This window comes from Orcinus orca, chromosome 9 (genome assembly GCF_937001465.1).
Source record: "Orcinus orca chromosome 9, mOrcOrc1.1, whole genome shotgun sequence".
In the NCBI taxonomy this organism is placed as follows: domain Eukaryota; kingdom Metazoa; phylum Chordata; class Mammalia; order Artiodactyla; family Delphinidae; genus Orcinus; species Orcinus orca.
The window spans coordinates 5538634-5562934 of NC_064567.1; the positions used below are offsets into that span (position 1 = coordinate 5538634).

At 52.1% G+C, this 24301-nt stretch overlaps 1 protein-coding gene, 1 long non-coding RNA gene and 1 other non-coding gene across 10 annotated transcripts in view; 1 reads left to right on the forward strand and 2 right to left on the reverse strand.

The window, feature by feature from the left end:
• Positions 1 to 24301, forward strand: part of PRKAG2 (protein kinase AMP-activated non-catalytic subunit gamma 2) — a 277321-nt gene that overhangs the window by 157872 nt on the left and 95148 nt on the right. For 5 of the 8 annotated variants that reach the window (XM_012537262.3, XM_033408362.2, XM_033408363.2 and 2 more), the window contains exon 4: positions 15243 to 15454. The exons of 2 other annotated variants lie outside the window; for them this stretch is intronic. In XM_012537262.3, coding sequence (XP_012392716.1) covers positions 15243 to 15454 — 212 coding nt within the window. Of the gene's footprint in view, positions 1 to 2614; positions 2643 to 15242; positions 15455 to 24301 lie in introns of those variants that run through there. One more of the 8 variants, XM_033408365.2, reaches the window with a different exon arrangement.
• The window catches only part of LOC125965488 (uncharacterized), a 176801-nt gene that overhangs the window by 13482 nt on the left and 139018 nt on the right, over positions 1 to 24301 (reverse strand). The gene's annotated exons all lie outside the window — the stretch shown is intronic.
• LOC117197205 (small nucleolar RNA SNORA68) lies at positions 8336 to 8468 on the reverse strand. The gene has a single exon (XR_004477742.1). It is a non-coding gene; the product is annotated as a small nucleolar RNA SNORA68 (small nucleolar RNA).

Sequence of the window (24301 nt, forward strand, 5' to 3'; positions counted from 1 at the left end):
GTTATGAGCCTGGATGGTGGTGGTGATGGTTACACAACAATGTGAATGTATTTAATGCCACTGAATTGAACACTTTTAAAAAGGGTTCAGATGGTAGATTTTATGTCCTGTGTATTTTACCACAATTAAAAATAACTTTAAGAAAGGTCAGAGAGTTCTGATCCACAAGTTATCTTTTTCAGAAAGTTCTACTAACGTATTTGTCAGCTGTTCATAAGTATTCACGTACTTGGCATACAGGCGTCTAAACAAAACCAAACCACAATTTTTAGAAGCAGAAAGAAATAATAAGGTAAGCCCTGAAGGTGTGCAGAGGCACGGGACCCTCTGCAGGCCTGGAGGGGCTGTGTGGACAGAGCAGGCAAAGGGGGACTCGCGGGAGAGACGGGAGCCTGGGAGGAGAGGTGGGCGTTTTCACTCCTGCAGAAGCTGCTCTGGGCCAGCAGCCACCTGGCGAGGGCCTCGCCCTTGCGTCTTTGCTCTGGAACCCCCGTGTGGCCCTAGGAGAAGAGCCCCGGGGCCTCCTGCACTGGCCCTGGGCTTTTCTGGGAGCTCAGTCCTACCAGGAGCCCCGGGAAGAAGACGTCACTTGTTGGGGCCGCAGTGCTGCCCTGGGGGAGGCGTGGAATGTGACACCTGCCTCTCCTGCCGGCTCTGACCTTCCAGTTCTCTCCCACTGCCCTGCCTTCCCGGCAGCCTGGAGGGCACCAGAGCCAACACCTCACTCTTTCCCCTGCTCAGCAGGGGTGGCTCCAGCCTGTCTCCTGAGATGACCTTCAGGCCAGAGGGAAGGGTTTCCAGCTGCTCTTTTTAATCGAGCAGGTCTTGGGCCAAGGTGGTGCTTCTGTTGAAAACCTCAGGACTGTCCCTCAGAGCCCACCCTTCATCCTTCAAGGCCCACAGGAGTTGGTACCAGGTGCCCCCCGCCCCATTAGCCTGGACCACACAGACAGCCCGTCAAACTCATGTTAGAGAACTTTCATGAACGATCGGGTTTATGGAGGTAGAGTTTACACACAGTAAAATTCGCCCTTTTTAGTGTACGGCTCTGTGAGTTTTGAGAAACATATATAATTATAGAATCACCACCACCATCAAGACAGGGAACAATTCCATCACCCCCAAATGTTCCCTCAGGCCCCTTTACAGTCCACTTCTCCCCTCCTCCATTCTCAACCCCTGGCAGCCTATAATTTTTCCCTACCCTATAATTTTGCTTTTCCCAAAATGTCATATAAATGAAAAACTCCAGTATATAGGCTTTGGGGGCTGGCTTCTCTCAGTTAGCAAAGTGCGTCTGTGAATGGCCCACGTTGTTGCACGTATCAGTGGTTCTTTCCCTGTTATTACCGAGTAGTGTTCCATGGTACGGATGCACCAGTTTGTTTATTAATTCACCAGTTGAAGGACATTTGGGTGGTTTCCATTTTCAAACTATGAATAAAGCCACTATAAACGTTTGCATCAGGCTTTTGTGTGAATAAAAGTTTTCATTTCCCTTATGAGTGGGATTGCCGGGTTATACGGTAAATGTATGTTTAACTTCATAGGAAACTCAAACTACTTCCCAAACTGGCTGCGCCGTTTTGCATTCCCACCAGCGACGTATGAGAGTTCCTATTGCGCCACATCCTCCCTAGCGCTAAGTACGGTCAGTTTTTAAGAACATTTTCAGCTAGTCTAAGAGGTGTGTAGGGGTAGCTCATTGCAGTGTGAATGTGCAGATTCCTGGTGATCAATGATGTTGAGTATCTTTTAGTGTGCCTTTCATCTGTATATCCTCTTTGGTGAAGTATCTATTTAATCTTCTGTCCACTTTCCTTTTTAATTGAATTATTTGTTCTCTTATTATGGAGTTTTGAGAGTTGTTTATATATTCCGGATACAAGTCCTTTATCACATATGGGTTTTGCAAGTATTTTTCTCCCTGTCGCTTGTCGTTTTTCCTTTCTTTAACGGTATCTTTTAAAGAGCTTAAGTTTTAAGTTTTGTTGAATCCGATGTATTCATTTGTTCTGTTATGGACTGTGCTTTTGTCGAGCAGTTTGTTGAACAAAGGAGGTGCCGCGTGAAGTCCCGCGAATATTTACTGAGGCGGGTCTGCGCGCCAGGCACCGTGCATGCGGGGGGCACGGTGATAGATAAGCTCACGGTCAGTGGAGGACATGAGGTCTGTAAAGATGGGACTACAGCGTACTGTAACTTTATAATGTCAGAAGGTGCACGGTACCCAAAAAGGAAGAATAAAAAACTCCGGAAACCAGTGAAGGCTTTACAAAAGAGGAACTTAGCCAGCAGGAGATGCTGCAGCTGTGGACTGAATCAGATGATCAGTGGGGGAAAACCCGCTTCCCCAAGCGTAGCATGGGGACCTCAGTTCTCACACACCGATTCTAGAAAGCCAGAGAGAAGATGACGTGGAGGCAGAGCGTGCTAACTGGGTACCACTGAGGCCGGGGATCCGGCCCTGCGCTTGCGTCTCTTCCCTGCACCCTCTGTGGCCCCCTTCTCGTGGCGTGTGTAGTAACTGCTCTCCCGCCAGCCTTGAGCTGGTTGGCCACGATTCACAGGGGTGGCGCCTTTCGGGTAAAAATGACCTGGAGAAAGGGGAGCCTGGGGCATCAAAGAGATGGATCGAGCAGGTGAGGTGCTTGGAAGGGGACCTGCGCATAGGGGCTGCCTTCTCCCCATCCGTGAAACAAGCTCTGATGGTGGTGGTTATCGTAGGTCGGCCTCGGGAAGGTGAGGAATTCTAGGCTCCCCGGAAAGACGGTCCCTTTTCCAGTTCCCTCTGGTGGAGTTGTTAGCAGGGAAAGTGCAGGAACGAGGCTGTGATCTTTTAGAAGGTCCTGAGCTCCCAGAGCTGTTCTCGTGTGGTTGTGGTTTGAGGTTCTGGGTTATCTTCAGAAGGACGCAGCCAGGACGTGTGTTTCCATCCTGAGATGCTTGGTTCCCTTCTGTCAGCAGCTTTCTTTCCTCCCCTTCTTCCTCCTCCGAGGAGAGTCTACCCATTCATCCCTGGGGGTTGCGGGGTGCTCTCAGCCCCTCTCTCCGTGAGGCAGATGGGAAGAGCTGGGAGCTCAGAGCAGCCCCATAGAAACAGCACCGGTGGCAGAGGCTCGGCCTGGATGCCAACCCTGCTGGAGGCCACCCTGGTCTCACACATACCCGCCACCCATCTCACCGGCTTCTCACACCCAGAAGGCCTGGCGGGTGGTGTCAGGTGGTGTGTTGAGTCAACAGAGCCATAGGAGAGCCCTCGTTGGAGTCCCGTGGCAGCGGCCGCCGCCAGCACCCCGCGGAGGGGAGGGGAGGGATGCCTGCTCTGGCCGGCAGCCACCTGGCCTGCTGGGCGCCAAGCGGGAGGCCAGAGCGGGCATCACACTCACCCACAAGCCGGCTCCCCGGCTCCAGGCCTCAGCCTCCTCTGCCTGCTGGGCAGAACGAGGCTTTGCAAAGTGGTGGTTTGCAAACCGCTCCCGGGCCCACAGGCCGTCAGTCCTGGGAGGGAGGTGCGTTCCAGACGCCCTGGGGGCTGCACATCTGGAAATGACCGCGCACACCTCGGGGAGGGGACGGGGCTCGGAGCCCTTCCTAGGTCCCCATGGCCCATCCTCCCCCTTACTGAGTCCAGCATGGAGAAGTGGGGAGGCTAAACAGCCCAGAAGCCACCCAGAGGGGGGCCACCAAGCACAGCAGGAGGGACCGCGCTCCACGAGCCGGGGGCGCCCGCAGTCTGCGCCGGGGGAGCTAGCATCAAGGGTTCTGAGTGGTTCCAACATACAAATCGCAGAGAGTGTAGGAATAACTCAAGGTACAATTTCAGATTTTAAAAAGTCCGCCCTGGGAGCTTCCGAGTGGCAGGTTTCCCTGTCAGCTGGAATAATAAACAGGTGATGGGCAGTGAACAACCAGGAATTCCAAGAGGGGCTGGAGACAGAGCAGGGACAGCCACGGAGGGTTGGTGTCCCAGGCACAGAGAAGGGAGGCCCGCCTCAGAGCCCCTGGTCAGCACGGGCACGTTTTCAGGCAGAGGCTCTGCTGACTCTTGGAGAGGCCCGGTCTTCCCCCTCCCTGTACAGAACTGTAGTCCCGTCTCAGCAGGGCCAATTCCAAGTGTACCCTCAAACCAGATCCACCGATTCACATCACAGCGAGTACCGGCAGGCTGGCTTTGCCAGGACAGTTTGCCTGGACGATGCTGTATTATAAACAGGCATCTCAGAGAGATCAAGGTCAGAGAGACTTGTCTGAACTTGCATAGAAGCTAGTCCTGACCTAAGGGCGCATCTGAGCAGCGCAGGGCACGAGGAAGGCTCCTGCCCAGAAATATTCGGGCCCCATCTGTGGCCAGTGTCAGAAAGCCTTTCCCCTGCCCCCGGGCACCTCGGCACCAACCAGCGAGTATGAAACTCCATGGCCTCCTGCTGAGTTACTGTCCTTCCCTTATGTGCTGTCAGGAAATGACAGTCACCACACTGACTGAGGACAGACCGCCCTCCCCCTCTCCCAAACCCAGCATGTCTGAGTCAGGGCTGGCCACTACCCCCTCCACCCTGTGCAGCCTGTGGGCGTATTTGGGGTGGCTGGCGGGCACAGGGAGAGGAGCCTGCATGCAGTGGTGTGGATACCCCGAGTGCCACCCTCCCAGCTCTGAGCCCATGCACCTGCCATGCCCCCATGGGAACGTGCACTCTTTCCTCTCACCTACACAGATGGTCTCCTGCCCTGACACTCATGCTGGTGAATCGGAGTCTGAACCCTCTCAGAGCTCAGGGAAGGTGCCCGCCTGGGTGTCTGAAGACCCGTATCATTGCCGTGCATGGTCCAGCTTCTGTCCTAGCTGTCGCCCGCGGGCCTGACACATCATCTCCCAGGGCCTGCGTTTCATCATTGCCGTGCATGGTCTAGATTCCGTCCTAGCTGTCGCCCATGGGCCTGACACATCATCTCCCAGGGCCTGCGTTTCCTCCACTGTAAAATGAGGTCATGAAACATTTGTCCGCTAAGGTGACCCACCACCATTTCCACCGCTCCGATTCACTTGGTGGGAGCCACGCTGACTCTGTCACATTTGGCTGAATTAACCTGTGTGGCACCAGAGGATGCCTCTTACTTTTGTGATGCCACAGAGACCAGCATCAGAGGGCACTGGCGTAGCTATTTCCCTTACATTGTCAAATCCTTAGCAAATTGTTTTTTAGAAGCTGCTTTATATGGGAACCGATTGTTCTAGAATCTCTCCCTCTTACAAAGCCACTGAGGGTTGTTGTTGTTGTTTTTTTTCTCGTCCATTTGCCAAGGATTGCCTTTGAGGTTCCACATCAAAAGGCACATATGCTCTTATCTTTTGCTGTAGTGAAGTAGCTAGGGTTACATTTGGGGGCCACGAAGCAGAACTCAGGCCTCCAGAGGAGCATGAAAAGGGTACGGCTCTTCTAAAGGCCAGGCAGACACCAGAGGCTGGACCAGACTGCTGGAACTGATCCACAGTCACCCCTGTGAATGCCCACGACATTCCCCCCACCACTGTTTCTGTTTCGTTTTCTTTTGCCGGTTTACCCATGCGAACATCGACACGCTGGGGCCAGCTACTTAATAACTAGGTCCAGAATGCTGTTGGGTGTACAAAGCCCTGTGAAACTGCAGCGTTTCCTGCGTTCCTTCTAGGAGAATAAGAACCTTAGAAAATGTCCTAAAAGAGTTTGTTTTCTTAGAAGAAAGAATTTTTCACCTACCACGTTGCCATCGTGCTTTGACGGACTCCAAAATGACTTCCGTCTCCAACAGATTTCGGATAGTTTCAATTATAGAAGATTGTAAAACAGACTCTTAGAGTCTATAAGCAAAACTTGCAACCCCGAACCTTATTCCAAATTAATATATGAACTGAGAGTAAGCTCAGGTATGGCCAGAGTCAAAGCCATTGGGTATAAAGTTATCCAGGCCCATTTCTGGAGAAGAGTCCAAAAACTCTACCCCTGAGAGAGGGGCCCTGGTGGAGTGGATGGGGTAGAGAGGACACCAGGAGAGCATCTTCTAGGAAATGGGTGATTCTGGAGCGTCTGGAGCAAGGTTTCAAAGCAGCCAGCTAGAAAGGAGCGGGGGCCCTTGGGACGAGACGTAATTCAAGGGAGTCTCTGCGTGAGACTGGCCTGGGCTGCAGGAAGAATAGTTTCCATCAGAGGCCAGGCAGGGGGCTTGGAACTCAGAAAGAAGAGAATTTGCTCGCAAAGAAGGGAGCTGTGAGAGAGAGAGGGCTGAGGCCTCATTCCACGGGCCACGAAGAATGGGAACTAGAGTTACTTCAGAAGTCTCTTATCTGTAAAATGAGGAGGTTGGGTGGAATGAATGGTTCCAAACTTGTCTGGCCACCTGTATCACCTGGGGAACTTCAGAAATGCAGGTTCCCAGACCCACTCAACAGAATCCTTAGGACCTGAGACTGTGTATTCTCCGAGCTGCCCGGGTTTGAGAACCGTGGGCCAAGAGCCTCTCAGCTGACCGGGTGACTCAGACGTCCTGCCCAGCATGTTGGGTCAGACTCCGGGGATGGAGCCGGGGGACTGCCCAGACCAAGGGTCTTGAGCCAAGCCTTCCCGTGGGAAACAGAGGCAGAAAGTTATCCAAAGTTCAGTGGAAAAGTTACGGGGACTCTTCAGGGACACTCTGCCCAGAGCCTCAGAGCAGACCACCACCGGGCTGGGACAGACCCAGGCCACATGCGAGCCGTGCCCGGGGTGGGCGGTCCAACCGCCCTCCTGGGCAAAGGAGAGTGCCTGCTTCTGTTGGCACCCAGGGAGACCCCAGCCCACAGGGGCCGGAGAAGTCTGGTTTCCCCTCGAGTAGAGTTCAAGCCCCTGAAAGTCCAGCTGCCACCGGACATGGGTGGTTCCTTCAAATCAAGAAGGACCTAGAAACCTACCTGCGAGCCTCAGACCTCAGGTCAAGCCTGTGCCCAGGATTCACCAGGGTCTCAGGTTCGGGCCCGAATTTCCTGATAATGCAGCTTCCTGTTTAGACACGGGACTCACACTGCCTTTGTATTTCCCAGGCTCCCGTAGGTTACTCTGAAAGACACCGCAGGGAGGAGCGAGGCGGAGATTTCCTTTCCTTCCAGAGTTCCCACCTCGGGTTACTCCCCCCACCTCCTTGGCCGTCCTGCCCTGCTGAGTCAGTTGGCAGCTCCAGGCTAAATTTCATCCCATCAGGCATCATGCGTCATTCGGCCTGCTTGGTGGACACAGTGGCGAGCCTGTGGTCTGGGAATTCACAAAGAGGCACAGGGGCCCATCCATGGGTGCCTCCACCTGTACTGCGATGGCGTGTCTGGAGTGTTGCAGACCTTCCTCCTGGACAGGGCCTGGCTCAGGCCAGCCTGTCCTCGCCCCGTCCTCTCCGGGCCTGAGTAACGGATGCTTGGACCGAGGCTGGTGAGGCCTCAGGGTGCTTGTTGCGACCCTAGAATGGATCTGCTGACCAGCTCTGGGGAGCTGCCTCTGCACCTTTGGTCTCATTGACATCAGCCCTGGGTGGGAACACACTGGTGTCTGACGGACGTCAGCGGTGCACCTTTACACGAGGACCGCTCTCCACAGGGCAGACCGGACCCCAGCATGTGCACACCCTGCTTGTCTTTCTTCTACTGCCCGGGGCCTTCCGTCCCTCCTAAGGTCCCTCTCTGTGGCATGGTCCCTTAGCAGCAGGGGTCCCTGCCTCTCCCTGGCCGGGGCATTTTGTTTGACACACGCTGTCTGTATCACCATCCTCCCATGACCCTCGTCACCATCCCTCCAAAGTTAGGAACGATACCCACCCCCCCGATCTCTGTGATGCGTAGTTCGTTGTTTTTAAAGCCGTACATAAGCAAACCCGCATCCAGTGTAAATCGAAACTTTGTTCTTCTCACTCCATGCTCTTGGCACAATGGTCAGCAAGGACGTTTAAGATCAGGAACAAAATGAATTTTTTCTTTTTCTTTTTTTTTTTTTTTCTGAGCACCGGGTTTTCCCAGTGAGTTTTATTTGGGCAGACCTGGGGACGGGGCGGCCCTGCATCTAAAAGAAGGCGTTGGGCCTCTTGGTGGTGAAGCGTGGCTTGTGCCGGTGATGGAGGGCCCGGCGGGGCAGCGGGAATTGGACCTTGGAGTCGTGGGGCTGCTTGGCTTCTGGTCGGCAGCACTTGCTGGCTGCCATCTCCTCCCCCTTCACGACCTGGATCGAGTGGGCCCGGGCACGGTGCCGGGAGCCCATGCCTCGGTCTGCAGGTATCAGGAGGGGGGCACTTGGGGAACGAGGGGCCACAGCATCTGGTCCCAGCAGGTACTGGCTACCAAGTGCGTAGAACCTCCAAATTCACTTTGAGGGGCACGGCTGCAGCCCCCCAAAGGCGACAAGATCCACTCGCTGTTAGCATCTCTGTTGAAACCGCTGTTACAAGAAACAGCAGTTCTTGGGTTTAGGTGCTTGGAAAATGAATTTTTTCATGTTGGTTTTTCTTCCTTGGTATTTCAGACCCAGCCTTGTTAGCCAAGTGCTCACATGCATGAAAAGGGCTGGTGCTTAAGGAAGGGGGGAGGGAGGGGGGAGCACATGCAGGTGCACACCACACGGCCATCTTGTCTACCTGGTTTATTTTTACAAAACGGGGTTGGCTAGTTAGTGGTGAGACTAGGCCTGGATCTTCAGGCTCCTGAAATGCAGGCCTGTCCTCTGCATCGCTCTGCTGGCCCCTGTTGGCTTTCTTCTGGTGGCACCGCCGTTCTCCCTTCTCCCCTTCTCTCCAGACGTAGCTCACGCCAGCACAGCCCGGCCCTGTGAAGTCACCAGCTCGTGGCTCCCTGGTGTCTGGAGCCACTGGCCTGGTGTCTGCTGTGGCTGCCAGAGTCGTTTCTGTTCGCTCACTGAGCCTATTCACGGGCCCTGGCCGCAGCCTCGGGAGACTCGAAGGCATTGTTCACTCTCAGAGGCTGGCAGAGGCGCTAACAAAGGCCTCAAGGAGCTGGGGACGGAGGGAGAGCCTTCTCGGAAGAACAAGACAGGGGAACCTGTGTGTCCTGCTCAGTTTTGTTGCCACAGCTCCGTGCTGTCTGGGCCCATGGGAAAGTCGTCTTAATCAGAGGTGGACCCTTTTCATTCTCCGGAGTTGAGGCCCAGCTCTTCCGGGTGTGTCCGTGGGACGTCCCCACCCCTCCAGCCATTTCTCCGAGCGCCTCTGGTTTTGGCCTTACAGGCATTTTCACTCTTGGTGCTCATGGAGCGCTGCTGTTGGTGTTGGTGCTGGTTTTCCTTTTGTCCCGTTTCCTCCAGCCAGACTGAAAGGTGGGACTTGTCTGCTGCATCTTGACCTGGCCCATAGCAGCTGGCCAATCGGACACATGGTTCTCCTGAGAGACTGAGTTTGGCAGTTTATCCTACAATTAGGAAATAAATTGGGACTGGAGCCTTGACTGCGGCCTCACGGAAGACTCCAACCCCAAACCATCCCACTAAGCTGCTCCCAGATTCCTGACACACTGAAACTGTGCGAATTAATAAACATTTATTGTTGTTTTAAGTCAAAAAAAAAAAAAGCAGTAAAACAAAAACAAAAAGAAAGAAATTGGTCTCTGTAAAAGGAATGGGGGGACTTCCCTGGTGGCACAGTGGTTAAGAATCCACCTGCCAATGCAGGGGACACGGGTTCAGGCCCTGGTCCAGGAAGATCCCACATGCTGCGGAGCAACTAAGCCTGTGCACCACAACTACTAAGCCTGCATGCCACAACTACTCAAGCCGGGGCACCTAGAGCCCGTGCTCCACAGCAAGAGAAGCCACCGCAATGAGAAGCCCGGGCACCGCAACGAAGAGTAGCCCCCGCTCGCCGCAACTAGAGAAAGCCCGTGTGCAGCAACGAAGACCCAACACAGCCAAAAATAAATAAATAAATAAATAACAACAAAAAAAAAGTAGGTTAAAAGTGATGGAGGATTGTGTCAGCATTACCCCATTTTTCCCTTTATTGTGACACCAATATTCAAAAAAAGAAAAAAGATTTAGGTATATCGTGCTTACCTGGCCCCCTTTCCTTTCATAAGACAGTTTTCCCCCCACTGGTAAAGTGTCGTAAGTGTGAGCAGAAGTCCCCTCTCTGGTGAAAATGTCTCTACTCTTTCTGGCTGGCATGGAAGAGAAAACATCTTGGAAGGTACCCATCCTCGCCCCGCCAACGCTGCCCCGCCACTGCGGGGAGCCCCCCTGTCCCTCCAGCTTCCCCTCCCGTCCTTCAGCAACACCAGCGTCCCTCCAGGCACCCATGCTTCCCTCCTCTTGGCCTGTGGAACCACGCTTTCTGGAAGGGTGAGTCGTGCACCCAAAGTGTGATTCTAAGTCTGTGTGTTCCTTCCCTGGACGATATTCCAGTTTAATCACGGCAAAAACAGTCTAGAATTTGGATCCGGCTGTGACCTCTGCCATTCACTCCCTAAAGTGAATGGATCCGTAATTTTTCTAAGCCCCAGTTTCTTCCCCTGTGAAGTGGGGTCATAAACCTGCCCCCTTTCTCTCTCTCGGGGTGGGGGGGGTGGGAGCTGCTAGGAGTGTGTCCCAGCACTTTGTAACCAGTAAGATGGTATCGTAAGACTCCACCCTCTTAGAGACGTTTCAGGTTTCAGTGCAAAGAGGGGGCGAGTTTTTGGTTCTAGGAAAGTTCTTGCCCCGTACCCGAAGCTACACACATTCCGAATCCACACAGCATTTTGCCTGTCCCCTCCTCCACCCCCACCCGCCCCCATAGTCCAGGGTATCGTCCTGTTTCCCAGCAGGAATCACCTGCTCTGGGAAGGGAGGAGAGAGGAAGCAGGAGGCCAGGTGGAAAGGTGGATGCACCTCTTGAACTTGGAAAGATTTCCATGAGAGGAGCTTCCCTGAGGGACGTGGAGTTCCATTTGGTTCCACCAGAAACAGACTGTTCCCACCACCGGCTGGAAAGCCCGGCATCTTCTCCTTATCCTGGGCAGCTCCCCGAGGCTGAGTGTGTCTAGGGCGTGTCCTCTGCATCCAGCCGTCCCTTTTGCCCTCTCTGGGGACCGGGTCAGGATCGCCCTGGTGCTCGTGTGGGATGAGTCCCGGGGGACACAGAAGCTGCCGTCGGGGCTTTAAGGAGCCGTCTTAGGTAGCAAGCTACTTCGTCACAGTCTCTTTAATTCTTCGCACTTGAGAAACGAGCATTCTGTCCCGAGAACTAGCCAGGAGTTCCGCCAGCTCTGAAAGTCCCCCCACAGTGGCCACTAGGCTTCATCCTGAAGACTGTCCTAAGGGGGACAGCATCCTACAGAGAGAAGGGGAAATGGGGAGAGTTGAGGGGGAGAGCGGGCCTGGGGGGGAGCAGGCCCTGTCCTCCGTCTGGTCGGAGCCGTCTGGGCGCCAGGATCAGGGTGCGGGCGCTTCCAGACAGTGTTAGCCGGCCTCTTGCCTCAACAGCAGAACAGTGGCTGAAAAAAGCGATTTTCTGAATGACAAATACATCATTCATGTGGTATTATGCATCATGTTGAAGAATAGCAAAGGGCCCACCGTGATCCTCTTCCCTGCCGGTCGTTCCCATCACCAGATGCAGCCCGTGTTTCCAGATCCTCCCAGACACTCTGGGCGAGTGCAGACAGTGGGATGCAGGTGTACAGGTTCTTCCCCGTCTGTGAAACTCTAAATGGATCCTTCTATGCAGACGGCTCTGCGGTTTGCGTCCTTCACTTACCCCTCTGTCTGGGAGATGAGAAGGACGGCGGGGCTTGCCGTGTTCCGTAGGGAAGAAGGCTGTGGACGTGCAGTGCGTTGTGTAGCCTCTTCCTGCAGATGAGCACCTGTGTCTCAAGCTCTGCTCTGAAGCACCAGGGAGGTGGATGACCCCAGACACTGGCTGGTTAGCGCTGACACGAATACGTCTGACGCACGAATGCCCAGTAGCAGAACGGCTGGGGAAGAACTTGTGTTTGTAGTCGTGAGAGATGCTGCCGAAATGACCCCTCAGAGGCACTGACTTCCTCTGGCCTCGGAAAATTCCCCCGCGGGCCTGGAGCGGGGTCGCTGCCAGATGGGGACGGGTCTAGACTGAGCCCTGCGAGACCGAGTAGGGTCCACCCCACCCTGGTGCTTGTTGCTGCTGGCTGAGGGCGCGGAGATCACTGGGGCCGCTTGTCCTTTATGTGAAGAACTCAGGCCCCCGAGGGGCTCCGCCTGAGGGGTCCCTGCGGGTGGTCAGGATGTGGTCAGTGGCACAGGCTTTTGAGCCCAAGAGCCGCCCCCCCCAGTCCAGCTCTGTTTCCCCCTCTGTTCGGTCTGCAGCACAAACCCCGAATGCAGGGAACACCCCAAAGAAAGCACAGGAAGGGCCCCTGTGTCCAGTGGCCCAGGCGAGAGTTGGGAGCAGGGACCAGGACGTTTCCCGCTGGACCGTGGCGCCTACGCGGGCTGTCACAGGAGCCAGTGAAGGCCACGCCACCACCCCTGGGGCCTGAGGCCCGCGAGGTGTCTGTCCACAAACAAAGCAGCCCGAGGGCTTCCTTCTCCCATCCGGCACAGCCCCCTGAGAGGCTCGGGCCCGCCCCAGCCTGGCCCGTGGCCTCACTCCTGCTCCGTGGGTATCACCCACAGCCTGGCCTGCCTGCCAGAGCGCCTGCATCTCCCCCTGCAGAGCTGCTGGACCATCAGATCTCCAGCTGCTCGGGGTCCCCAGTCTCCTTCCTCCCCTCCTCACTCCCCCAGCCCCATCTCCAAACAGGCCTTGCTTCTCAAGACCTTTGGGGTGGAAACTTAGGGGCCTTTGCTCTTAGGGGCCTTTCATGTCATAAGTCTGGAGACCTTCAAAGCCGTGGTGACAGCATTCTACCTCCTGCTTTCACCTGGAGCTCCTCCCAGGTCAGCCTGGGGCCCGGGCGGCAGGGATCCCCACTTGGCGTGGTTCCGTGGGATAAGGGGTCCCTGGAAAATGACACTCCTCCTTTACCTGGTTGCTCTCCCAATGCGTCTGCCTGGGAAATATGGGAGGGGAGATGCCAACTGAGCTTGAGCCCTGGCCCTGCCCCCTTCTCTTTCTCTGCCTGTTGGGGGCTGGCATTGACCAAGCACCTGCCCCTGGCCCAGGACAGCTCTGGGCCGATGATGCGTTTGGGGGCCGGGGGGAGGGGCGGGGAGCGGGGAGAGAATTCCATACTTTACATTTGGTTTGGTGTGAAGCAGCTCGTTGTTCACTCTGGTAGCGCTCGGTACAGACGAAATGTGCTGAGTTCAGGGGTGGGAGGCTCCTAGGGCCGCAGAGTCAGCAGGAGGGAGATGGGATGAGTTAGGCGGCCGCTCTGGGGGGGTTGTGCACAGCGATGGCATGAGAGAACGTGGCACAGAGCAGCACAGAGAAAGAGCCCCAGGCTGGTGGCTCGTAGGCTGACCAGTCTTTGTCAAGGTCAGAAAGAACGAGAGGATGGCCGTTGGACCATGTCTACTGATGTCTTTGCTTTGGCTTGCGTGATTAAGTATTTTTAAATAACCAATTTAAAATAAAAATTTTATTCAGTTACCTATAAATGTGAGAGATCAGACTCAAATCCAGAGTCTGATCTTAGAAAACAAATCAATATCAGGCAACGTTATTGTATTCATTTCCTAGAGCTGCCATAACAAAGTACCACAAACTGGGTGGCATAAAACGACAGAAGGTTTTTTCTCTCACGGTTCCAGAGGCTGGAAGTCTGAAACCAAGGTGTCAGCAGGGCCACGCTCTCTCTGAGACTCTGGATCGAATCCCTCCTTGCCTCTTCTAGCTTCTTTTTGCCTTCTTCCAGTTTTGTTGAGAAATAATTGATACGCATCTCTGTATACGTTTAAGGCATACAGCACGATACTTTGATTTGCGTGTATTGTGAAATCATGATCACAGTGGGTCGGCTAACATCCCTCATTTCTATAGAAACAATAAAAAGAAAAGAAAAAGGAAAAGAACTTTTCTCCCTGTGACGAGCGCTCAGGATTTACTTTCGTAACAACCGTCCTGTATATCATACAGCAGTGTTGACTACAGTCGTCATTTTGTACACGACATCCCTGATACTTATTTATCTTATAACTGGTAATCTGTACCCTTTGATCACCTTCCTCCACTCTTCTAGCTTCTGATGGTCGCCAGCAGCGCTTGGTGTTCCTTGACGCATAGAGGCGTCACTCTGATTTCTGCCTCTGTCATCACATGGTCTTCTCCTCTGTGTGTGTGTGTGTGTGTGTGTGTGTGTGTGTCAGTGTGTGTGTGTGTCTGTGTCTTCGCCTCTTATAAGGACACTACACATAGAGTTAAGAGCCCAAACTACTCCAGTATAATCTCAGCTTGATTCCGTCTGCAAAGACCTTATTTCCAAATAAGGTCACATTCATAGGTACCGGAGGTTAAGACTTTAACATATCTCTCTGGGGGTGGGGGAACGCCATTCAGCTCACAACAATGATCTTATGGTGTAATCAGCTAGGTGTGAGTGAGAAAGGCCCCCAGGATTGTACCAACCCTGTCGAAGTGGACGGCCTGTCACCCTGGCAGAGTCCTGTCCCCAGCCTCCTTGCAGTTCCTTGGTCACGGATCCCCACCCGCTTCCTCCTGGTTCCTGTCTATCTGAGTCTTCACTCTGCAAGCCTCCTTCCTTCCCAGGCCGCCCCCGGCATGCATCTTCATGGTGATTCTCACTGCTGCACACTCACGGTGACCATCTTCACGTGGCACATTTTGACAATAACAGCGTGTCTCCTCTGGTCCCCGGTGTATGTTGTCAGGTGACGTCTGCATCCCTGACCTTTGTCTCTGCTGAATCCTTCATGAACTTCCTTATGTCTCCTCTCGAGTAATATGGGTTCCCCTCCGCGTGCTCTTGGCACCATGCTCTGTAGGGGAGGAGGGGAGATCCAATGGTCTTGGACTCAGTGGCAGAAAATAGCCTCCGAAGTGTGTGTGTAAGAAGACTTTCACCCCGACAGCTTCTGAACTGTCGGAGCGACCCCTTCACAGCAAGGCGGCTCTGCCTGCGACTCAAGTCGGATGACGAGGGGATTTCTGGGCACAGCTGATTCTAAGGGATTAGAAGTCATTGTCTACTAGCTTGTCCCCAGTATTCAGAATTTGATCTTTTATATTCCTGCCATTTGAGATTTTTGGCCCTTGTAGATGGAAGCCCCTTTCCCTGTGTCAGCCAGATTTCTAACGGCCCTGTGTGGTTTCCTTCTCAACTTCAGGCCTCTCTTCCTCTCCATCAACACCCACCCAAGTGGTCAAGCAGCACACGTTTCCTCTCGAATCCTATAAGCATGAGCCTGAGCGACTGGAAAATCGCATCTATGCCTCCTCTTCCCCTCCGGACACAGGCCAGAGGTTCTGCCCGTCCTCCTTCCAGAGTTCAGCCAGGCCTCCGTCAGCATCGCCAACACACCATTCTCCCTCCAAATCTGTAAGTCTGGGCCTTCTCCTGGGGGCCGGGCCGCCAGCTATGGGAGGGAGGGCAGAGTCTGTACACAGCTGAAACTAAAGCTGTGCACTCCTGTGACATTTTTGGTACATTTTATCATGAATCACAAACTGAGAAAAAAATGGCGAGGGCACAGTAGGCAAACGGAAACCAAATGAATGGTAACATCTGGAACATGATCAGAAAAAGCTTTTTGCTCTCTTAGCTTCTTTTTTTTTTTTTTTTTTTTTTCGGTATGCGGGCCTCTCACTGTTGTGGCCTCTCCCGGGCTCCAGACGCGCAGGCTCAGCGGCCATGGCTCACGGGCCCAGCCGCTCCGCGGCATGTGGGATCTTCCCGGACCGGGGCACGCACCCGCGTCCCCTGCGTCGGCAGGCGGACTCTCAACCACTGCGCCACCAGGGAAGCCCTCTTAGCTTCTTTTTAAAAATCAGTCATTAAAAGCTTTCTTTGAATTTATCTTGATTGGGTTACTAAAGTAAAAAGTCATAGGCAAAGCCAAAAAATGGTTTCTTGTAGAAATTTTATTCTAGATTTTAAAGATTTAAAGTCTGACATCATTTGACTTGGGAAGCATCCTTGGAAAGGTGAACCTTTCAAAGCAGAGTGGGATGGTGAAACAGGTGTCTTTGCATCCTTCGGAGGATTGGGACTCATGGGTATGGATGGAAGAAGCTGGCTGAGCACCAGCGCTTAAACACTCTGCATTTCAACACCGTGGGCCCTACGTGTGGGGACCACCATCACCGCCCCCTAGTTCGTGTTGGCTACCACAGACCCTCAATATCATTCCTGTGCCCAGCAAGGACACGAGGACCGTATCGCTAGAGTCTATCCAGATGGATGTAACTATTTTATTCAGCTGTGGTGTTAGCTTCCTGCGGCTGCCGTAACAAAGGGGCACAGACTGGGGGGCTTAAAACAACAGGGGGCTATTGTCTCATGGTTCTGGAGGCTGGAAGGGGGCAATGAAGGTTTCGGCAGGACCACGTTCCCTCTGCAATCTCTGGGGGGGGAGGATATTTCCTGGCCTCTCCCAGCTTCCTGTAGCCCCAGGATTTTCTTGGATTGGGGCAACGTCACTCCACCTCCATCTTCACGTGGCTGTCTTCCCTCTGTCTCTGTTTGTGTCCAGTTTTAAACTCTTATGAGAACACCAGTCGTGTTGGATGAGGGCCCAACCTAACTCAGTACAACCGCTTCTTGATGACCTCTGCAAAGACCTGATTTCCAAATAAGGTCGCATTCACAGGTATCAGTGGTCAGGACCTCAGCGTAGCTTTTTGGGGGACACCATCCAACCATAACGGTTGCTACCTTTGGGGAGAAAGAAGATGTGTTTGTCATGCAGAGAACCTACTGTGACTCTTGTTCGTCTGATGATTATTTTATTAGGTGTAAGCTTAGCAGAGTATTGTTTTAAGTGCTGAGGAATAAAATGCAAGGTGTTGTCTCTGCCCTCTAGGGCTTACAGTCTTACTGGGAACAGAATAGCACTCAGACAAAACAGTTAAATAAAAGCGGAAAGTAGGTTGGGTGGGCATCTGGAGTGAAACAAATAGTCCACACTGCAGGGGATGGGAAAGGGAAAATACTGTGGTCTGATAAGGGCCAGGAAGCCTTGGGAGATTGTAGGGTCTAAATAAGGGGAGAGGGGAGGGGAGGGCCTCCTGGAAAAGAAAATTAGCCATGGCTTGGGGTGGGAAGGAGTGTGACGTGTAGCATAGGGTAGGAGCTGGGGGCGGGGGGCTGTCTCTGGGAGGTGGGCATCTGGCAGAGATTGGGGACCAGAGGACCGCTCACTAGAGATGTGGAGAGGTGCAGGCCTTGGCCGCTTATAGCTAAGGGTCCAGGAGGAAGGTCATCCGTGTTCTTGGGTATGAATGAGAAAAGATCTAGAGGTTTCTGTTCTCCCGGGCATTTAGCAAAGAGACTTGGTCATAGAGATAATAGAACAAATATATCCAAAAAAAGAATGATGCGGCAACCCAAAGATGATCACAGGCAGGAAGCCACTACTCCTCTCAGAATGGAGGGACGTGTTGGGAGCCCATCAGATGGGAGGTGGAACCAGTGTGTCTGCCTGGCAGGAGCTGGAACCGCAGAGGAGAAGCAGCCACTGGCCAGAGATGCCATGCGAGGCAGAGGGGTAGAAAGTCTGGCGTCTCCCCTGCTTCTTGCCTTCCACCTTGTGCCAAACCTGCTGAGAGGCCAGTGGGCCAGGAGGTCTGGGACAGAAACCCTGGGGGAGGAGGGAGGAGACCGGAGGAGGGAGCCAAGAGGGAAGCGACCAGTCGAGAGGCATCAAGTCTCAAAATGTTGGCTTCTTCTCATGGACCAGGGATAACTGACAGGTTAGCCCCGTGTAAGAAGAGACACTGCATGGACGAGGAGACGGCCATTTCGACGTTAGATCATTTGAAGTGATGGTACGGACGCAGACACAGGGTTTTTCCATGATTGCAGAAGTTCTGTGCTCGGGACAGCCTCTCCCAGTTTAAGTGAGAGAGAATCCAGAGGGCGTTCTGGGTCTGCCTGCTGTGCCCTGCCCCCACCCCGACTGTGACTAGAAAGTGATATTCTTAACTGTTCATACCGCACAACTACGAAGCTCTTGGTGAAAGCCAGGGAGCCTGGGGCCTTCCAGGCTTTCTGAGGCGGTTCTGGGGCCAGGGAGGAGGGGTCCTCGGCTGTATCCCGTACTCAGCGGTGGGCACGGACCCTGTGCCCTGGTCAGAGCCTGCGATTCCACAAACAGACTGGGGGAACTGATAGCACCGTGAAGTTTCAACAACGTGCAGATGTCATGGATGGATAAACATGATGGAAACATACAATGGAATATTATTCAGCCTTGAAAAGGAAAAGAAATCCTGACGGACGCTACAACGTGGATGAACCTTGAGGACGTTATGCTAAGTGAAATACACCAGTCTTAAAAGGACAGACGTTGTATGATTCCACTTATAGGAGGTCCCTAGAGCCGTCGGGTTCATAGAGACAGAAAGCAAAATGGTGGTCACCAGGGTCTGGATGGGGAGAAATGGGGAGTCAGTGTTTAATGGGGACAGAGTTTCAGTTTGGGAAGATGAAAAAAGTTCTGAAGATGATGGTGGCGATGGTCGCACAACCATATTAATGTACTTGATGCCACTGAATTGTACTCTTAAAAATGGTTAAAATGATGAATTTTATGTTAAGTATATTTTACCACAGTTTTTTTTTCATAATTTAGGAAGCCACAGTTATTTGGACTCCATATACCTTATTGTCCATGATCATTTTACAAAGTTCACCTTGTACAGTCTATTAAGAGGTGCTTCTAGGCAATTTGGTAAAATAAGTGACAAGGGGATGGTAGCTGTCTATTTTAGAAACTATATTCAAAATTTATTTTAAGACCCGTTTAGCAGCACATATGTACAAAACAATTAATGCCCTTAGTTTTACCTATATATAGGTTATAAATACAATTTTAGAAAACCCTACACATCTGTATACAGCAGTTAATGATAGTAAATTTCTGTAGTCTCAAAATATATCATTATGCCCATTATACCTTCACATAATACATATTTGATTATTCTAATATACTATTAATGCTGATTGAGCAATCCTTTAATTATTATGAATTAGAGACACTTTCGGTTGTATCCTTTCACCACATTTTTGTTAATGATCCAGTCAACACTGCAATGTTTATATAGTTTGAGCTTCAGAAAATCACAATCAAATCAGAATCAAAATCAAATCAGAGGGCTTCCCTGGTGGCGCAGTGGTTGAGAGTCCGCCTGCCGATGCAGGGGACACGGGTTCGTGCCCCGGTCCGAGAAGATCCCACATGCCGCGGAGTGGCTGGGCCCCGTGAGCCATGGCCGCTGAGCCTGCGCGTCCGGAGCCTGTGCTCCGCAACGGGAGAGGCCGCAGCAGTGAGAGGCCTGCGTACCGCAAAAAAAAAAAAAAAAAAATCAAATCAGAAAATCAAAACCAAAACACTTATGTTTTGAAATGATCTGTTTCAAAATTGGAAGACAGTGTTCCCACTGGCTACAGACATTAAACAGGGGTCTTCATCATGTGTAAGTTTTATCACACAAGGCCTCCAGGAGCTTCTTCGGCAGGTTGGTCACAGCCTCTGCAGCTGTAGTTTGGCCCAGGTCTCTGCTTTCAGCAGCCCTTGGCAGCAGGGCTGGTGATGGATTCAAGTTCATTTAAGTGTTTCTTTCTAATTGGATTATGTTGACTGTCCTTATGTGCTAAGTTCCTTAAGCGTTTAGCTGATTTCATGCATTCCGTTACTGGCATAATCTTTATAGAGGAATGTGAGCTGCTTAAAGACGTCTATCAGCCTGAAAATATTTAGATAGAATTCATCTCTGCCTTTTGGAATAAAAAGATGCTCTCTGTAAACATTGACTTTTATAAAAGCGGATCACTTTTATAAAATCACTTTTATAATCACTTTTATAAACTTTGTTCCCATGAATTTTATTCTAAAATTGGAAAGGGGATGAGGGTAATGAATTAGTCTTTAGTAGACAGCACTCATTTTATCATTTATTTACTCAGCAAATATTTATGAAGCAACCGCTGGGTGCCAGACACTGTGCTCGGAAAGGCTGATGGGATGACAAGTACGTAAGCGGCTCTTATGAGGCAGGGACAGTGTTCATTTTGTTCGCCATTTATTAACAGCACATTATGCAGGGGAGGGGTTCGATAAATAGCTGAGGACTCACTGAACAAAGGAAGGAGCTCCTGTCTATTGGGGGGCCACAAACAGGGAAATAGTCGTAATAGAATATTCGATAGAGCCTGTGTAGTTCTCATGGGAGAAAATCTCCAGTCTAGTGTGAGCACAAACGCCAGGCCCAGGGCTTCCCGGGTGGTGCAGAGGTTAGGGATCCGCCTGCCAACGCAGGGGCCGTGGGTTCGAGCCCCGATCCAGGAAGATCCCACACGCCGCGGAGCAACTAAGCCCGTGCGCCACAACTACTGAGCCTGCGCTCTAGGGCCCATGAGCCACAACTACTATGCCTGCGCTCTGGAGCCCACGAGCCACAACTACTGAGCCCGCGTGCCGCGACTACTAAAGCCCGCACACCCAGAGCCTGTGCTCCACAACAGGAGAAGCCACTGCAATGAGAAGCCCACGCAGCGCAATGAAGAGCAGCCCCTCCTCACTGCATCTAGAGAAAACCCACGCGCAGCAACGAAGACCCAGCACAGCCAAAAATTAACTAATTAATTAATTTAAAAAAGAAACAATCCCAGAGGAAGGAAGTGGACATTTTTTTGCAGCAGCAGCAGAGAGCAATAATCAGCTCTGCATTTTAGGATGGTCCCTCTGGTGGGGTGTGGAAATTAGATTGGATTTGGGTACAGCAGGGGCTCAGATGAGATGCAGTGTGAAATGATCTGGGCCTGGTGGCAGCTGACAGTGGAAAGAAGGGGGCTGGTGTTAAAACGTAGAGAGCTGTTTAAGACGTCGAATTGGGAGGAGCAGGGGATGTAGTCATTGATTGGTTGAGGGCAGGAAGGAGAAGAATCAAGGACGATTCCGAAGGTTTTGCCTTGGGAAACTGCATGGGTGGTAGTTGCACTTGCTGGGATAGGGAACAGGGGAGAAGGAGAAGCAGGCTGTGTGCGTGTGCTTGTGTGTATGTGAGCACATGGGGGTGTGTATAAGTGGACACACGTGTGTGCTGGCTGGTGCTGGTACAACAGGTGCCCGTGGGATAATTAAGTGGAGGTGTCCAAAGGGCAACTGGATTTGTGAGTCTGGAGCTAAAAATTAAGATTTTAATTAATTTGTTTGTTTGTTTATATTTATTTTTTTGACCGCACCACGCGGCTTACAGCATCTCAGTTCCCCAACCGGGGATTGAACCCAGGCCACGGCAGTGAAAGCCTGGAATCCTAACCACTAGGCCACCAGGGAACTCCCCTGGAAATTAAGATTTTTAAATCATCAGAATGTCGAAGGTAATTTATGCCATGATAGTAGATGAAATAATCCGGAGAGATGTACAGTAGTTGAGAAGAAAGCCAGAAGAACGTGGGCATTTGAAGGACAAACAAAGGATGGGGATTCTGAACTGCCTGGAAAGTAGGCAGAAAACCAGGCAAACACAGTATCACAGAAGCACAAGAACTGTATTCCGTTGTGTTTCACGCATTTGGAGGGCGTGATCAGTGACGTTCCTGGCCATGGACCGTAAGGACTGAGGTCATCGGTAGCCTTGGCAGGAATACTTTCAAGGGCACGGTCAAGAGCAGAAGCCGTGTGATGTGGGGTGAATGATTAAGAGGTGAAGATGTGGAGGTCTCTAGTGTAGATGACTCTTTCCAGAATCCTGACTTCGAGGGGGAAGAGATGGGGCTGTAGCTGGAAGAATGGAGGTGATGGTTTGTTCCCACAAGGATTTAAACACTGACAGGGAACGAGTTAGTAGGAAGGGAGCAGTTAAAGATAGAAGGGGGAAAGCAAGCATTACATCTGGGCTTGTAAAGGAAATGGGTGAGTTTCCTTAGGAGGTGGGAGCACGCGGTGAGCGTATTTTTCTGGAACCAATGGAAGAATCATCTTCCGTGGGGTCGAAAACTTGATGTGAAGGTATTCAAATGATCGGTCCTGATCCCATTTCCTTTCTACAGCAGCCCGTCTCCCCCTCATTTTCTTCTAGTAATTTCACTCTTGACCTGTGTCCTCAATCAGAGTACCTAGAAGCAGAGGCTGAGACGGGGTTTCAGATGCAAGTTTGTTTATTTATTAGGAGTGCTCTCAGAAGAACAAGGGAAGGGAAGAAACAAAGCAAAGGTGTGGTTTCACATGAGGTTTAGCCTCAGCCTGTTAACAGGGCAGCTCTGGAGTGTAAACTGCACCAGAATTTGCTCTGCCTCGAGGCAAGGAAACTGGGCTTTTTTTTTTTTTTTTTTTAATTTATTTTTGGCTGCATTGGGTCTTTGTTGCTGAGCCCATACTTTCTCTAGTTGCAGTGAGCGGGGCTACTCTTCGTTGCGGTGCACGGACTTCTCATTGCGGTGGCATCTCTTGCTGCAGAGCACGGGCTCTAGGCGCGTGGGCTTCAGTAGTTGTGGCTCGCGGGCTCTAGAGCGCAGGCTCGGTAGTTGTGGCATATAGGCTCAGTAGTTGTGGCACGTGGGCTCTAGAGCACAGGCTCAGTAGTTGTGGCACACGGACTTACTTGCTCCGTGGCATGTGGGATCTTCCCGGACCAGGGCTCGAACCCGTGTTCGCCATATTAGCAGGCGGATTCTTAACCTCTGCGCCACCAGGGAAGCCCCCGAAACTGGGCTTTTGTGTCTTCATATGGCGGCGCCCTCAGCTATGGGATGCCCAGGATGAAGGAGATGTACCTGCAGCTGGGATGGCGCCTGTCACCCAAGGACTGTCCTATAAGGAGGTTGCATGTTTGGGCCATTAGCAGCAGCCCCTGTAGCAACTTGGTGTCCCCAAAACTAGTCACAGGGAACCTAAGACACCTGTTGCAGCCTGGAGTCTCCATTCTCCTCTTCTCTTGCCAGCTTGATTCCTGTAACCAACAGGGGTAGGTACTGTATCCGTTTTTCTATTGCTGAATAACAAACCTCCCCCCAGTTCAGGACAACAACCTTTTATTTAACTCTCCCTTCTGTGGGTCAGCAGTTTGGGTTGGGCATTCTTCTTGGCTCAGCTGTGCTAACTCACACATCTGTGGTCACTTAGCAGGTCACTTGGGGACTGGCTGGACCAGAGTGGCCTCAGCCAGAACAGCTTGTCTCTGTTCCATGTGGTCTCCTCCTGCAACCGGCCAGCCTGGACATGTTCTCATGACCGTGACGGGGCTCCACGAGACAGGGTGCCCCATACCAGGCTTCTTGAGGCTGGGCTCAGAACCGCCCCTCTGTAGCTCCTCCATCCTGGGTAGAATCTGTGTCCTCTCCCCTTGGATCTGGGTTGGGCTTGTGACTTGCTTTGGCCCACAGAACGAAATGGAAGTGACAGTCACATTGCAGAGGGCATGGACGCAGGGAGATGGGGAGGATGCGGGCCAGTTTTGAAATCTACCTCCTGTCTTATCACTTGATTCCAGCAGCTGGGTCTGCAGTTGCACGCACAATGTGCTCGAGTCTAGAGGCTCATGTATCTGTATTTAAGGAGTCTAATTTAGACGGCTAACCTCTCCGAGAGTAACTTCCTGTTAAGCAGACTGCTGCAGTTTGTGTTCCCCAATCAGTAGAGAATCTAAGGTAGATATTAGTGTGCAGGATGTTTATTAGGAAGTGCTCTTAGAATCAACACCTGTGGGAGGAGGGAAGGAGGGAGGAAGGACAGAGGGAGAAGTTGCGGTGTGGTGCAGTCTCCACGAAGTCCTCTGCAGACCACAGGGAGCTCCTCAGAGCGGCCCCAAGTTGGGCCAAAGGAGCCAGACCTTTATACCGTCATCACCAGTCATTAGATGACAGCTGTCCTAGAAGGGACTTGACCCTGGGCAAGGCAGCTCTCTTCAGCCAAGGGCCATCCTAGCTGATAGTTGAGGGTCACCAACTGGCAGATTCCCAACAGCTGGAGGAAAATCCTTCATTGTTGAAAGGGGATCAGAGTAGTACAGGTGACCCTTGAACACCACAGGTTTGAACTGCATGGGTACACTTCTAGGCAGAGTTTTGTCAACAGTAAATACTGCAGTACTGCACAGTCTGAGGTCAGTTGAATCCTTGGATACATGACCACAGATATAGAGGAACCATGTACAGGTAGAGCTGACTTAAGTTACACTGGGTTTTCCACTGTGTGAAAGGTCAGCACCCCTAACCCTCACATTG